This window comes from Molothrus ater, chromosome 21 (assembly GCF_012460135.2).
Source record: "Molothrus ater isolate BHLD 08-10-18 breed brown headed cowbird chromosome 21, BPBGC_Mater_1.1, whole genome shotgun sequence".
Lineage (NCBI taxonomy): Eukaryota > Metazoa > Chordata > Aves > Passeriformes > Icteridae > Molothrus > Molothrus ater.
The window spans coordinates 4,989,936-5,007,059 of NC_050498.2; the positions used below are offsets into that span (position 1 = coordinate 4,989,936).

General features: G+C 42.2%; 1 protein-coding gene across 1 annotated transcript in view; it reads left to right on the forward strand.

Annotated features, from left to right (window-relative positions):
• Positions 1-17,124, forward strand: part of CUX1 (cut like homeobox 1) — a 242,749-nt gene that overhangs the window by 175,911 nt on the left and 49,714 nt on the right. Inside the window, 3 exon segments of the mRNA XM_054517048.1 lie at positions 7,942-8,046; positions 10,483-10,671; positions 16,221-16,279. Of these exon segments, the coding sequence (XP_054373023.1) occupies positions 7,942-8,046; positions 10,483-10,671; positions 16,221-16,279 (353 nt within the window).

Sequence of the window (17,124 nt, forward strand, 5' to 3'; positions counted from 1 at the left end):
CTAGTTTTATTAAGATTTCATTTTGCACAATAAATCACTGCATATTTTCTGATATGCTACGAAGTATAAGAATAAATAATTAAAACTAAACTACCCGTACTTGTCAAAATAAATGATTTATCATAGTTTGGGATACAGCATCTTTGAATTTTTTATTGTTTGATTCCCAGAATATTCTAATTTCCAATCAGGGGAAGTTAATGAAGCTCCAGTATACATTTCTGCATTCACAGCAGTTACAGTTGTGTGACTGTTTATTTTAGACAAATATTTATGGTTAGCACTTTCCTGTACCTTTTCAAGTTTACACCTTCCCAGTGTTTATGGCAGCAAAGTCACGAATCTTTTGGGACAAAAAATTTATTCAAATGAATTATTGTTCTGTTTCTGTACTTCATCCAGAAACCTGGAATCATCCAGTTGTGCCTGAGAAAAACAGAGGGTTTTTTTGGGAAGAATAATTCCTAGGTTGTGAAAACAGAAATATTTAAATATATTTGAATATTTAAATATATTTAATATAAATATATTTAATTTTTTTAATTACAGCTGGGCTCGTTTTAAGGTTTTAATACTGAGTCTGAATTTGTGGCTTTGAGTCATTGATGTGTCCAGAACTCTTTTCTGCCTTTATACATTGATCACATAGTTTAAAATAATTAAAATCTAATGGGCTTTGTAAATTGAGCTTCCTGATAAGAAGAAGGTGCTTTTTCACTTTTAAAACAAAAAGAGAAGAACTTTGGTTAGGGCTGTTTGCTCCTGGGTTATTTTATTTTAATCTGAAAGAGGAGGAAATTGATTTGAAAAGCAGACTCAAGTATAGGTGTCCTTAGATTCTGAAAGTGGTAAGTGAAAGAAATCATGAGACTGTTTTGTGTGTGTGTGTGGACTATGTTGTGTAAGCTATAGAAGAAGAATGAATTTATTTTTTCTTCTGTTATCCCTTTGGAAAAGCCAGATGTTTCCATTGGTTTTCTTTCCATCTTCACAGTGCTGATAGTGCTCCCAGATTTCTAGTGCTTATTTTTTTCTGGGGAAAAGAAAGTCAAATATAGAAACTTCTAATACCAATAAATCAAGAAAAGTGTACTTTCTAAAATATAGCAGCTTTTATTAAAGAATCTAGACTGGATCAATATCATTTATTCCACAGAAATGTAGTGTTGGGTTTTAAAGTCTGTAGAGGAAGAGTTGGTGAATTTAAGCAATTTTTGGAGCCAAACTGCCACTAAAATACATAAAACAGTGTCTGCTATAAAAGGAGAAAGAAAACCTCACCAGGGTGTTTTAGCAGAAATGCTGCTCTCAAGATTATTTTTTATTTCCTTGTGTGTGGCACCTTCCTGTCTCCAACAAATCACATTGGAAAATGGTTCGAAAAGATATTCCTGCTAAGTGAGATTGCCATAAAATATGTATGGTTTTGAGCAGCAGATGGAATAAATTCCCCTTTTCACTCAGCAGCACAAGTGCAGCACAATACAGGTGGTGCTGATGCTCAGGGGGAGGGTTTGCTGTGGCCACCACAGCCCTGATGAGGCATCCTTGGCTTTGCACTTCCATCAGGAAGGGAATTTCCCAGAATCTCTGCTGGTCACAGTGACTCTGAGATAGGTCCAAGTCTCTTTGCCCAGCCTGTCTGTCAAAGAAGGAGTCAGAGCTCTTCTGTTCTCATTCTCAAGGTTGTTTATTGTTTCTTATCTATAAAATTCTTTCTCTGACCCACTGAGGTCTGTCTGCCAGGTCAGGTTGAGGCACACTGGTGTTATCTTTTATACTAAAAACTACTCTGTACATTATTTACAATAACTTCCCAATACCTATCACCTATGTTAGACAGTGAGTTCCTACCTTAAACCAATCCAAAAGTGCCAGCATCACCCAGAACATGGAGGTTAGAAGAAGAAAGAAGGAGGACAGGGTACACCTAAATTCCTTCATCTTGGGACCCCAAGCCTCCATTCTAAAACCCCAAAAATCTATTTTCCACCCCATGACAAACTTAACTGTTATTCTGCTTAAACTCTCTTGACTTGTAATTCTTCATATAAAGGTGGTAATTTGCTCCATGGGTCAAAATCAAAGGCTCAGGGGTCTTGGGCTCTGGGCCAAGGTCTCTGAGCCCCCTGTCAGGGTCTTGAGTCCTCCAGGGCAGTCAGAGGAATGTCCTGGGTTCCCACAGGAATTCATCCTGCCTCCGCTCCTGCACTGCACCAAGGCTGCCACAGACCCTGCCAGAGGATTGGCTTGGATTTCTGACTCCCTTGGCAGTGCCTGGGGGCTTTCTTTGTGTGCCATCCCCTGGGGAATTGCCCCATCCTTCAAAGTGCCCCATCCCTGGGGAATTGCCCCATCCCTGGAATCGCTCCCTCCTTGGAAGTGCCCCATTCCTGGGAATTGCCCCGTCCCTGAGGAATTGCCCCGTCCTTGGAATTGCCCCATCCCTGGGGAATTGCTCCATCCCTGGAAATGCCCCATCCCTGGGGAATTGCTCCATCCCTGGAAATGCCCCATCCCTGGAATTGCCCCATCCCTGGGGAATTGCTCCATCCCTGGAAATGCCCCATCCCTGGATGGAAGTGCCCCATCCCTGGAATTGCCTCATCCCTGGAATTGCCCCAGTCCAGGCTGGACAGGGCTTGGAGCACCCTGGGTAGTGAAGGTGTCCCTGCCCTGGCAGGGGGTGGAATGAGATGAGATTTAAGGTCCCTCCCAGCCCAAATCCATGGATCCAGTTAAGTTACACTGCTTCATGGCAGATGAAGGCATTCACTTAATCCTGGGATTTCACTGTCTGTAAAATGGGAATAAAAACGTTTCCTTTGCAAAGGGCATTTGAGATCCTTGCATGGAGAAGTTCTGTATAAAGGCAAAATATGGTTAATATTATTTTCATGCAAACATGGGTTTCCTGCAAATGCCTGGCTATCAGTTGGGAATACATTTATCTGGCAGCCTTTCAGCACACAGAGGAAAGTGCAATAGCCTGAAGACAAGAATGAAGACAGCCCAACCTCTTCTCTTCTGGTTGGTGGAGTTATTTCTTTTTTTTTTTCTTGTATTTCTCCATTGTTGGAAAAAATAGGTGCCAGAGCCCTGAAAAATCTTTCATGTCCCTGATGTTCTGCTAACCTTGCTGCTGTTCTGTGGAAGTTAGGGCCATCTAAAGGTTTTATAGCAAATTTTTATATCTGAAAAGTTAGGAAATTAAAGCACATTGAACCAGTGTGTTTTAATTGATGTTGTAGTCCAAGAAACACAGCTTTTGCAGCAGCTTGCAAGTCTGAATGTCAGCTCCAAGCGTGGTGATTGCTGCCATAACCAGGCTCATTAACTGCAGCAGAATTACTTGTGATAATACCCCCTCCTCGCCCATAGGAAGATTTTCCCACATACAGCACTGAATTTAGCATGGAATAAGGAAATAGAGTTGGGCTGGTGGAACTTTAAGGGAAAGGTTATACATTTTTTTTCACATTAGTATCTCATTTTGCTGTTCACACCACTGGTCTTTGATCAAATTAACATTTTACTGTAAGTAGAAGAGCACTCAGTTCATGCTATTCATTATCTTGTCAGGAAACAAGGAGAATAATTTAAACTGGATATATTGTCTAAGGCTTCTTTTTTTTTCTATTTTTAATTGGAAAGCACACGGCAGCATTACAATCGTGACCTCGTGGCTCCACTGTGAGCAGTACAATATTTACCTGCTCTATGAAGGAAAATGGAACTATTTTGAAATATTTTGTTACCAGGGAGGTAGTTCTGTACTAGAAAACAGTGGTGGAGGAAATGTACAATTGAACTGTGCTGAAAAATAGGATTTTGGGCAACGTTAGATTTGCATGAGCTTCATCAAGGCCATTGTGTGGCTGTCACTGGTCATTGAGGGGTTTTTTAGGCTGTGCATAGGATTTGGGAGTAAGAAACCAAGAGTTTTAGCACTGACTGGTGAAAAGCAACTGTGCTGTGGAATATCCAGTTCCTAAAGGGGCTCCAGGAGAGCTGGAGAGGGACCTGGGACAAGGGCTGGAATTTCTGGACAGGGGGGAATGACTTCCCACTGCCAGAGGGCAGGGATGGATGGGATATTGGGAAGGAATTTTTGGCTGTGAGGGTGGGCAGGCCCTGGCACAGGGTGCCCAGAGCAGCTGGGGCTGCCCCTGGATCCCTGGCAGTGCCCAAGGCCAGGCTGGACAGGGCTGGGAGCACCTGGGACAGTGGAAGGTGTCAGGGGATGGGATTGGATGGGCTTTAAGCTCCCCTCCAAACCCCTTCTGTAATTCTATGAATCTCTCTGTATTTCTCAGCTGAAGTGGGACAGTTTCACACAAACAGAAGGTTTTGTGAACTTTGCAGTGGCTCCAAGTTGTGCAAGATTCCTCAGATTTAGCCATTTTCCATACTGGGCGCCTGTCTCTGGCTGCTCTCTTTTTTCTTACTTCAGGAAAAATTGTTCAACCATTTTTAAGAACAAGATTAGGAAAAAAAGAAACCATTTTCTCTCAGATGTTATGAGTTTTTCTTGCTGTTTTGGTGAGGAGCCTGCTGTGCCCAGATTTAATAGAAGGGGTTTGATGAGGGATGGTTCCCTTTTTTCTCAGGGTTGTATCTTCTGTTGCTTCAAGTAGACAAATAAAAAAAATAATAATAATTAAAAAACAGCCTCAAGTTTGGCCAGCCTATAAGAGTCTGGAAAAAAGAGTTCACAGAAACTCAGCAGAATCTGGTTTGAATTTGTTCAGGCTTTGCTGCTGGTGCCTGTCCCAGGGCACACTGCAGTCACTGCTCTGGCTGGGTGAGCATCCACCAGGCAGGTTCTGCTTTCTCTGGGTGAGATGTGAGATTTTGTGGGAGCACAAGGAGGGGAGACACCCCCCAGGCTGCCCCTGCCATGACTGGAGACATCAGCATGGGAGCAGGACAGGGAGAGGGGCTCGTGGTGAGCAGGGAATGGGGACAGACAGCAGGACAGGGACACTTGGAGGACCTTTTGTGAGGACATTTGGAGAAGAAGCAACAAGGAGAAGAGGAAGGAGAAAAGAGGAAGGAAGAAAAGAGGAAGGAGGAAATCGTGGGGTAAGGCTCATTCTGGAAGTTTGTGGATGCTCTTTAGGTGGTGTGAGGTATGATCTGGGTTTGCCTGCCTGGAGCACAGAGGGGACAGAGAGGGTGCTCCTAAATGAATTAGGAAGGGGACAGAGTGACAAGCAGAGAGGGGTGGCAGTGGAAGAGACGAACCCAGAGGGTCTGGCAGGGGAGCAGCTCCACAGCCACTGTGCAGGGGCAGCTCCTGCCAGGCTGGGAGCCTCCAGCCAGGGCTGCTGTGCAGGGAGATGTGCCAGGGTCCAGGAACCCACACAGGGCTTGTGCCAGTGCAGTCCTTAATGTCCTGAAGCACTCTGGTGGTGCAGCAGAGCTCCCATGAGGAAGGGGTTAATGCCATTGGCAGAGGGGAGTGGGATTAGCTCAGAGCCAATGAAGATCACACAGGGAATAAGAGGACAAAGAGAAGATCACTCACCAAGCCCTGTTCCTCTCAGGGAATGGCATCTCATTGGGAAAATCTCGTTGGAAAAGCCACAGCAGGTCCTGTGTGGTGCCATCCCACTCCTGAACCCTCACACAGGGTGGCTGAGCACCAGCTTTGGGCTTGGCTTTTCCAAACTTGTAAGTGCTCAAATTTGGAGCTAGCATTCTTTTAATAGGGTTTTGTGTGTCATTTATAATTTATATTGCAATAGCACCCAAAAGTGCTTTCCAGACACTGAGCACATCTGTAATTCTGCCTCTAAAAAGCTTCCATTCTCTGAGAGGGGGGGGAATTGACCAGTATTGCCCAAATAGAACTGCCCAGAGTTTGTGCTGATGTATTTTTAACAATGCCTGGTATGAAATCTTGTCTGGTATTATTCTGAGGATCACAACAGGTGTTGGGAATTGGCTGGGGAGGCCTGTGCAGAAAGGGCAGCTGACAGCTCACTGTATATGCAGATGTAGCACCTATTAGCAATATCCTCTGTGGTTTGCTTGCATGCGAGCTGAATAGATTCTCCAAACAATGCTGCACTGAATGGAAGCCATCAGCAGAATTGCTCAAGGCTGCAAAACCCATTACTTATCCAGCAGTAGATGGAAGAGCAAGTGCCACAGTGTAGTAACTTGTCCTGCTTTGCTGGAGTTGTTCTGCAGTTATTAGATCAATATATGTAGCTGCACATCTAATAAAACACCAGAAAATAATTTATCTCAATGTGTATTGTTAGCTCAGTATTTATCCTAATATTATCAGCCACATAAACAACATAAATCCCTCTTTTTGTGCCTTTTTTTGCTGCTGTTTCCACGTTTTCTCAGCACACAATAGGCTGGGTCCCCTGCTCTGATTATTGGAGCCACGTCACTGTACTTTTTACAATCACATTTTAATTACAGCTGTAGAACCTAAGCAAAATCATTTAATACAATGTTGTGAGCAAATAGCGCAGATGATGCATTTAGTATTTGATTGCTGTTAGTTTACTCATTGATTAAACATGCAGAGAGTGCTTTGACTGGGGAGGAAGTCAGAGACCACACACACACAGGGCTTATATTGACTGTAGGATTCATATTTTCTATAGATTTTATATTTGCTATAGATTTTATATTCATTATATGTTTTATATTACTATCAGTTGTATATTTGCTATAGCTTCTATATTCACTATAATTTTATATTCACTACAGGTTTTATATTTGTTCTATGTTCTATAGTCACTATTTTAGATTTATATTTAGATTTTAGACCTAGGTTTTCCAAAGGATTAGCAAGGAGTCTGTGGAAGATTGAGTGGCTCAAAAATGGCAGTAGGAATTTATCATTCCATGAAGGAAGGGATCCATCAGCTGGTCAAGAAAAGTTGTGACCTTCACTGGTGGCAGCTGATGGGTTTGGTAGAATTGGGGATAGGTCTTGGAAGTGGAGATAGAAAATTATTTTGGCTATTTTCTGAAAGCACAGCATGATTTGCATGGAGTAGCCCAGGCAAAAAGCAGTGATTACTCAAGGAGGAAAGCAGTGTGGTTTTATAACAATAAAATACATTTTTTTAAAAGAGAGAAGACAGTCTTGCCAGGAGGAGTGTATATTGTAAAAGAACCAGGTTTTGTTCCATTTCTAACAGAAGCTTACAGACAGTTATGAAAAGGACTTTGCTGCTATTTATTGCCTGAAGTTACTGATCCATCTGTCTCTACCCAAACTCTCGTACAGACAATTTTCTCTCATCATTCTGTCTTTCTCCTTTCTATCACTATTCAATATTTAGATGGGAATTTTGACCAGTGGCCAAATCAGAGGCTTATCAGCTATTGCATAAATCCTCAGCAGCTGGTACCTGAGCTGTGCAAAATTGTCACTTTAGGGTTAAATATTGTTGAATAAATAGACCTGCTGAAAGAAAAGAATCTAAGAATTCATGTTTTAGGGAATAATTACTGCAGAAAGACAGCCCACAACATTGTATGTGTGTTTGAGAGAGTGGTCAGAATATCTTTTAATTCAGCATTTACCCATGAGAATTATTCCCATGAGGAGTCTTGCAATAAAATCTGCTTGGTCTATGAGAATAGAAAGAAATTGAATAAAAAGACTCCATTTCCACTTGTATTTATTCAGTCTGGGAAATTCAGTGGGCTGCAGCATTAGTATCAGCAGGGGATTCCTTGCTCCTAGCGTTAAATTACTGTCATAATCGCTCAATTATTTCTTCCTTGTACTGTTTAAAATAAAAATCCATCACATTCTATGTTTTTTTCTAACATTTATTAGGTTGAGTGTTTAGGAAAATCAATTATATTCAGTCAGGCATGAATTGATGAATGTTCTTGTAATAATTGTCAGTTGTTAAACTGAATGTACTTTCTCTTTTCACCCCTTTTCATTTCCTTCAGAGGGCAGAGGTGGCTCAGAGAGAGGCAGAGACCTTAAGGGAGCAGCTCTCATCAGCTAACAAATCTCTCCAACTTGCCACGCAGATCCAGAAGGCACCTGATGTGGTGAGAGAAAATATTTACTGACTCTTACAGGTTTCTGACATTCCTGCACTACAGCTCCTTCAATTTATGCCCACAGCTATAAAAACAGCTGTTTGAAGTCATATTTTAACTGGAAGGGAATGGTGTTCCTTTGGGACTGTGGTGGGGTTCAGCTTCTGAGGGGGTTGGTGGCTGGAGGAGACCACGGGAAGGACAGAGGTCACTTGGCTCTGGGGTGATCCATCACTCCCTGCTCCAGATGGACAGCACAGCCCTCAGAAATCATTTCACAGGGCTGAGAGCATCAGCAGAGGAGAAATGGAGGCAGCAAGAGAGCCTTGGTGGCCATCAGCACATGGGGCCCTGAGGTGTGGCTCCATCCCAAGGGCACCCAGAGCTCCCTGCCCCTCCTAACTCCATGTCTGTGCTGTCAGAAAAACTGGAAATAAACTTGATACCACTCCAGTTTACACTGGCTGTATCTAAACTGAGAATTACACCTAGAAATACCTGGAGAATTGAGAAGATCCCCTGTACTCCTGCTTGTTGCCTCCTCTGTGTGGTTGTGAATAAAGCCAAGGCTGCTGATGGGACCTGCAGGCACAGGGGGCTGTTCCAGGGCTCCAGCTGACCCTGGCTGAGCAGGTATCACAGATGAGCAGCCAGATTATTTTGATTTTTGTTTGCCAAAGGAGAAATAGGAGTATTTAAATGTAAAGATGCAATTAAGTGAAATTTAGTCTACTTCTAAGCAGCAGATTTAAGAAACAAAAGAAATCATTGCTTCTTTTTTTTCTTTGCAAGCCTTATACATGCTTGACACTGATAGCAGAGGAACACATGGCTGCCTTTAAAAATCATTTGCAGAGAATGAGTAACAAACCATAAGTCCTCCAGATCTGTTTGGTTGTCTATTAATACAACCCAGTATTTTCTCAGAGAAGTCAAAAGATAGGCAAGTAGGCTGCAAAACAAAAAATAAAGCGCCTGAATATCACTTGTAACTCTGAATTACCTGCCTCTTCCTATCTCGTGTCCTAGTCTTATCATTATTTTAACATTAGGTCTTTCTTGTATTTAATAGTACTTCTGCACTTCATTTATATTTAATATGACAACTACTGCAGGATGAAAATGATCATTATCTATCTTATTTCAGACTCTACGTTCTAGTCTCAATAGGCACAAGCAGCAGATGATTATACAACTTGTGATGTTTCATGCAAGCAAATTAGAGGTTTTTTCAAGTTAAAAGTATAATTCAGTGTAATAGGAGAGTGTTGTTAACTGCTGTTAGTACATGCAGCTTTCTGCGAGTGCAGTGGGGTGTAGTCACTGAGAATCAAGCTGAATGTTTAGAAGATATGGAAAAGGGGATTTTGTTGTTCCTGCATTCCCAGAAAAGAGGGTATGGAGTATATCTCAATCTGCTGCAGTGTCACCTTCAGCTGTCAGGGTGTCACTGGGGTGAATTCTCAGCTCTTTCACCACAGATCTTTGGTTTAGTGCTCACCATCTTCATCTGCCTCTTGCTGAATGGATTCTCTCCTCCTTCACTGGTGCTTCTGAGGAACAGCCATTAGCCTTTGTCAGATGCATTTTGGGCTCTTTAATGGAATGTGTGCCCCTCCTTGGGCTGCATCTGCCCCCCACACAGGCACAAGGCTTTCCTCACTTTATCCATGGAGGAGGCTCAGAGCTCCCCAGTGCATCACAGCTGTAATCTCCCAGCACAGAAGGAGACGGAGATGGTGCAATTAGTCTCTATTATCTTTTCTGAATGGATCTGCCTCCTTCTGGACCTCTCTGATTCCTTGTCCTCCCAGGAAGTCAGTCCAGAGAGGAAGTTTCAGACTTGAGGACAGATTTTACAGCTGTGGGAAACTGGAAGAAGGAAGATTTAGGAAAGAGAATTTCTGAAAATGGTGACCAAAGGGAGAATGGCCTTGTCTTAGAGCTGTCACATCTCTCTTCTTCCCCATGGAGGGATGCTTGCAATAATGTTAACATGAACAATTTTCATGCAAGGATCAAGTTCATTGGAAGTAGCAGTTTGGGGCAATTTTTGACAACTTTGCCTGAAACGTGCAGTGTGCATGCAGAGAGCCACAGGCACATGGCTCTGCCGTTCCTGATTAAGAAATTCTGCTCCATTACTTCAGAATATTTTATCTGATTAGTATTTTGTAAGCACAGATTTTCATAGTTGTCAAAGCACTTGGGCTATTAATAATAAATAGATCTAAATAGAATCCTTTGACTTTCACTGCTGCATCTTTCCAGTGCACTTATGAAAAAGAGAAATTTATTCCCTCTGTTATCCCTGCTTTCCCAGAGAGCTGTCCTGGGGTGGAGGAAATTCCATCTTCCACATTCCCAATGTCAATCAGAGGAGTCCCAGATTTAGGAATTGCCAGTTTCCTTCCTTTCTGTGCCCTGATGGTGTTTTCCCTGCAGGAGCAGGCCATCGAGGTGCTGACCCGCTCCAGCCTGGAAGTGGAGCTGGCGGCGAAGGAGCGCGAGATCGCGCAGCTCGTCGAGGATGTGCAGAGGCTCCAGGGCAGCCTCACCAAGCTGAGGGAGAACTCCAGCAGCCAAATCTCCCAGCTGGAGCAGCAGCTGACAGCCAAGAACAGCACACTCAAAGTAAGGCTTGGTTCTGCCCAAAGGATGCCTCAGAGATGATGATATTGGGGTTTCCTGTGGTCCTGAGCCATTGGCTTCTTCAGGGGGTGGATGAGTTCTGGTTTCTGTGGCATTCATGGAATCACAGAATGGTTTGAGTTAGAAGGGACCTTCAAACCCATCCCATTCCACCCCTGGATATTTGGTTTTTAAGGGATCACAGGTTTTTTAAGTTCTAAATGGCCCAGTCCTTACTGTTTTGAAATGTGTTTTTGCACATTGGACAAGGCTACCTTTAGGATTAAAACCACCACCAAACCCCAACAGACACTGAGCATGGATATGTAATGAAACAGTTAAACTGAAAAAGCACAGAAAAATCCCTCTTAGATTTTCAAACTTTTAATTCCCATTCCAGTTATACATAATGAAGATTTGCAAGGAATTGGTTTATCTTTCAATGTCCTGCTACCCCCTCCAGTTCTCTCCACTGGAAATGGGAGGTGTATCATTTAGATTTTAGTTTATCATTTAGGGCATAGAAACAAGTAAAATCAGGACATGAAGAATATATTTATATAATAACCACTTAATTATTTAAATAATAACAATTTATTTATTTATTATTACAAATAACCATTTAATTCTTTTTTAATTGTGTATTTGCTGCACAATAATTCCCATTTATAATTAGCAGTCTGGCCCTCCTCATTTACATGGGAGCAGCACTGCACTAGAACCAGAAGGAACAGCTAAGAATTCTCTGAATGACCCTTTTACCTCTCTCTTGGGCAGTTTCACTTTCCCTGTGCTGAGCCCACACAGTTCTGATCTCTGAGTGAGCATGAGAAATGATTCCTGACGTGGGGTATGAATCAGTTTCCTGTAACTCCTGTCTCCTTCATTGTTCCACCATCTATGAGCTCCAAAGTGTACACAAGATAAATTTATCTATTCCATTAAAGACTTGGTAGTTCTGCAGGTTTGATAGTCTGAGAGTTTTCTGAGAGCAGGAGGCTGATAGTTCCCACTCAGCTCTGACTGTGGCGTGGGCAGCTTTGCTCTATCAGAATGATTTAATGTTCAATTGAAACTCTTACAAATTGCTCTAATTCTGACATTTTTTAGCAGTTACTGGTTTTGCTGTGGTGGAGCATAATTCACATGGAGAGAGACCTGTTAGGAATGAAAGCTGAAGTGTTGCAGTCAGTGTTTTCTGCATGCTTTAAGCTGGCTTTGCAGAATTTTTATGAAAATTCAGTGGAGCAAAGGACACTTATTATGTAACTCCATCGACAGTATCAGTCTCTGCCCACCTGTCACCATGTGGGCACCACTTTTAGTGAGGGAAAAAGGAGCTGCCCTGGTTTTGAGGGACACATTCTGCTGGCTACACCCATGCTCAGGGGATTTTTTTATTTTACTTTTTCATAAAGCCTGATAGAAAATATCTTGAATCCTTGCACTTGACAGATTTTCTTGGAATAAAGCATGTTCCTGGTGAGGTCAGTATTAGTTTAGCCATTAACTTCAAAGGGAGTAGGATCATAGAAATGACAGAGCAAGTCTTTGATTTTCATTTCAGTAATCTCCTTCCATTTTCTCATAGCCTTGCCTGGCTAATGCTCTGTATTTAGCTTTCTGTTGATAGTGGCTGATGTAGTGCCTCTATTGATAAAGTTTTAGTCATTTCAACCCTCTTTAACCTTATTTATTGCAGCTATAAAAATATTTCCAAATACTTACTTTCACCCCAAAGTGCTGGGGGAAAGCCTGTGCCAGGCACAGGTTGTACAAAGCACCAAATCTCAGTCATAATGTGCTGATCTCCTGTTTGATTATGGAGGAATTGCTTCTGAAATAACAGAGATTTTAATGGTTGCCTCCACAGAAAACAACTCACAGTTTCACAAATTAAAGCAATGTTCTCAACCTGTATCTTGGGGGAATTGTTTAATACTCTATGACTTAATGAAACAATACAGAAATACTTTCAAAATTATTGCTTCTTTATCTTCATCTGATCTAATAATCAAAATATGTCCTCTAGTAACAAGGCTTTTCCCACTCTAACTGTATTAACCCTTTGTGGCTGGGTGCTAGAATGTCTCTGCTACCCAGTTAAAATTCAGTAATGTGAGTTGATCACTCTAAACTGAACTACAGTGTTAATCTAATGGTTATTGAAATGTTTTAAGCCCCTCAATACAGCCCCTGCTATTTACCTATGCCAGTTCAGTTAATAATACAGTCGTGATTGTATTTTCTAAATAGCATGAGGAGGGACCCAATCTCTGCGTGCTCTGACATGTGTTTATTCACACCACAGATGCAAGATGATTCTTTAACGTGGATATTTGCAAATTTAATATGCAGAAAAGCCACCAGTCCATTCCTTCTGCCCTCTGGCTCCTGCATTTTTGTGTGTTGGAGGTCATTGGAATATATTTTGTCTGAATTAACCAGGTTGATATTTAGTGCAAGATATTAGTTCCTCCAGATTGTCTCACAGCTTGAACCTTTGTTGTCCCATGTTCTGTGCATTTTACAGGGTTCTTGGAGACAATTACCATACTAATACATTTTAAAACAGTCATTGACTGGGAAGATGCCAAGTGCCTAAATGTTCTGTTTCTACACAGGCACTGCATCCTCGGTTGTTAGTTTATATTGTTTACTAAAGTAGATGTTTAGGTGCAGATTTTCCATGGCAACAATCTCTGCATTAGGTATTTGGGAATGATGGATGTATGTGTTTTTTATACAATCCAAAGTAAAATACTGCTGGTTGTCATATTGCTGTAGCAAGTACCTGAGAGTCCAAAACAGCTGCATTTTGTCAATATCTCTTCTTTTTCTTTAATTTTCTACCTGTGTTTTGTACCTAAATATTCCAGAAATACTCTGGCACGGTATAGCACTTCCTAGCACAGAATTACATTTAATACAGATTCCATTAAAATGGGAATCTTTAGCTTTTTTGTGGTTTATCTCTGTTTCTACAAAAGGCTGTTTTCTTAGCATACCCTTGCATAAGTAACTAACATATTAATCCAGTTTAAAATTTTTTGGTCCTTTCTATACTGAGAACTAGTGTACATTTCCAGTTATTCCTGCTGTAAAAGCTCCTCTGCTCCAGACCCAAAATGTTACCAGTCACAGAGTTAAGGAAAGGGTGAATTGCAGTGGATTCACAGAGACAGAAGGACAGAGTGACAAGACCAAGGAGAGCAGAAGGATGTCTTGGGGTTTGGCAGGTCCTCCCCTTGCCTGTGACCACTTGGAAAACTCTCAGCTCTGATGCTGAGTCTCCTCCCAGTACCAAGGGCTCTCTGGCTCACTGGTTTAATTTAAAGATCCCTCTCCAGCCTGACCTGATGCACTACAAATTCCACCTGGATGCTTTGTTGAAGTCACTGTGTTTTGCTCAGTGTTGAGCTGCAGCTTGAAAAGCTGCTTGAACTCATGGCCTGTTGTAGCTGACCCTCCTCAAAATGTGAGACCTCAGGCCCTGGGACTGTGTAGTACATCCCCATAATGAGATTTCAACATGTGTTGTAAATTGTCAAAACCTCCAACATCTTTATTATTTGTAGGATTTTCCTGGTCACATCAAGCAGGATTTTCCTGAAGCACTGTGTCTGCTATCTAAAGCAAAGTCAGTGCTTCCTATAGTTCCAGACAATAACTGGAATTTGGCAGAGCAGGACACGCCAGACAAAACTACTAAAACTTGCCCTGTATTTATTCCAGGTGAAAAAAAATGGTTGTAGCTAAAACAGACACTTCATTTTTATTTTTAACACAACTGACTGACTGCACAGCCACTGATGACAAAAGACACAAGACCTTTCTAAGAGGCCACTCGTTCCATCAATGTCCCAGAGAGTGCAAATTCCACACTGAGCAGCAGCTCCTGGGATCCATTAAGAGCTGCTCCTTGAGCCTGGCTCTTCATGCAGGAGATTCCTCTCTCAGCAGTGCTGAGGATGCTGGGCTGTGGTGGCAAACAGCAGGAGCAGGGCCTTGAGAGGGCTGTGGATTGGTAACCTTGCTGTCCACTTTGTCACTGCTCCTTAACAGCTGTGCTGATGGCAGGGCAGACAGGTCAGCAGTGTGAGAGCTGCACAGGGCTGGGTAGGAAATCCTTTAAAAATGGCAGAATAGCTGGAGGTCCCACAAAGCCCCACCATGCTGCTGTTGGCATCTGCAGAAGCCTCATTTAAATGACTGAGATGACTCAGCCCATGGATTTGCTGTGCTGCATCATTTTGGGGTTTGTACAGCTTTGTGATACCCACTCTCTGACTTTGTAGGGAAGACAGCGCAGGGAGCAGGTTCCCAATTCTGTTTCCCCAGCCCTGCCTCCATGCCCCATAGCTGGGCTGCTGCACAGCTGTGTGGGGCTGCATTTTAAACAGCTTTGCTAAAATTATCCAGGTTCCAGCAACCCTCCCCTGCCCTCCTCCTGCATCCAAAGAGCAGCCCTAGAGTGGGTGTAGGATCTTGAATTCCCTTCTCCCCTGAAGGCAGCCTCTCCCGGACATAAAGTCCTATTTTTCTTTTTCATGTCATATATTCCTTTCCTTTTCAAAGTAGATTCTCTGTCTTTGAGGTGATATGTCCTTGTGTTATTTCTGTTTCCCGTGACCTTTGGGATTCTGTGCCAATTTTAACACCAAAAATGAACTGAAGCAGAGCTAGCCTGAATTTATCCATGGAAGTTGCAAGCCAGTAAGTTCTGTTCTTTGCTTAGATCAGGTGTGCCTGCACTAAGCAAAGAATTATTGAAATTAATGTGGCTTCTGCAAGCAACAGAACTGCATCAATTATGTATCAACATGTTTTAGGCCTCCTGAAGCATTTACCCCATAGTGATGAGCACTTTGGTGGGAGCTGGGTAAGGCCCAAGTGTGTGACATTGCCTTCTGGATGGTGGCAGGGGCTTTGGTTCAGCCTTTGGGGCCTCCTCACAGCCAGGAGAAGCTTTTGAGGCCACCCTGGGTGGGGCAGAGCTGCTGGGGTGGCCTCAATGCTCCCTCTCTGGTCAGTAATGCTTGTAAAAAACCCCTGGTACAGCTGTTGAGGTGCTGTAGGAGCCTTCCAAGCCTAAAGCATTCCAGTCAACAGCAGCTTCTTCAGTCTGCTCTTTTTATCATGTAGATAAGGTTATCAAGAACTGTCCTATTAAGAATACAGTGTGTGCCAAAGCATCCTGCTTGTTTACTCAATCTCCCTGAAAATTTCAGCTGCCCCATTTTTTTGTTTTTTTAATACCTTCATCCCCCAATCTCTTCCCTGAGCACATGACAGTGACATTGCAAGCAGCCAAATTGGGACCCACTGAATTCTGTCATTCTTGGCACTCTGTAAACAAAGGATGAGCGAGGTATAATTGTGTTTACGTTTAATTGGTTATAGTTTGTTTTCTAATATATGTAAATTAGGGATGAGTCATTAACCCTCACTTGTGCACTGCTGTATATATGGAATAATTTGAAGATGATTTTCAAAGCCTGCAGAAAAAAAAAACAATGTAAATAATTAAATCCATGTTCTCTCTTTTAAAGCAACTGGAAGAAAAACTGAAAGGACAGGCTGATTATGAAGAGGTTAAGAAAGAATTAAAGTAAGTGTTAAATGCTTACATAATTTTTTCACAAACTCTGGTTGAACAGTGCTTGTTAAATGAAGCCACAAATCTGTGTTCTTGGAACAATAAAAAATTCAGTCAAAACCACAAAGACGAGGAAATTGGGAATATTGGCAGAAATTGCATCCAGAACCAGTGGAACTGCTATATCTGAGAGTGCTCCTTTTTGTTGCAGCAGAGAATCACAATAGCATATAAAACACATGTCCACGAAGAAAAGCCACTGAAAATATTGTCCACAAAGGGGAAAAAAGTTTCAAAATCTGTGGTGTTTTAGGTGGACCACTCTTGAAAAATCTCCAGCCAACAGCTGAGGGTAAAGTGGACCAAAAATGACATGCAGAGCCTTTGGCCATGGTACCTTTTCTCTGCTCCTGCCTGCCAGTGCTCAGCACTTACCAGTTTAATGCTGGGCTTGTTTCACTGTATATTTTTGCTAATATATTGTGGTTTTAAACTAAAGCCACAAACAGCCTCTTCCTATTTCAAGGGATTTTCTTAAGAGACTTAAAAGAGCCTCATTTTAAACTATAACAAGTTAAGCTGTCAGGTTCAGAAGAGAACTTTTCTGACTGGAAATATGTTTAGTGTCAAGGTTTAAATAACTGCGAGAAGCTCCCATCTCTTCTTTCATCATTCTGGCATTTCTGTGTGTGTTTTAAAAAGGCTGAAATAACCCATTCCCTGGTTTAATGAGGTATTTCAGATGAGGCTGGTAGTCATGTGCTTTTGTTTACACGTCCCTGGAGAATATGGAAAGCAGATTTGGATTTGCAAGCCCCACAACTGCCCAGCCCCTGGTGCTGATTTATTCAAGCCAC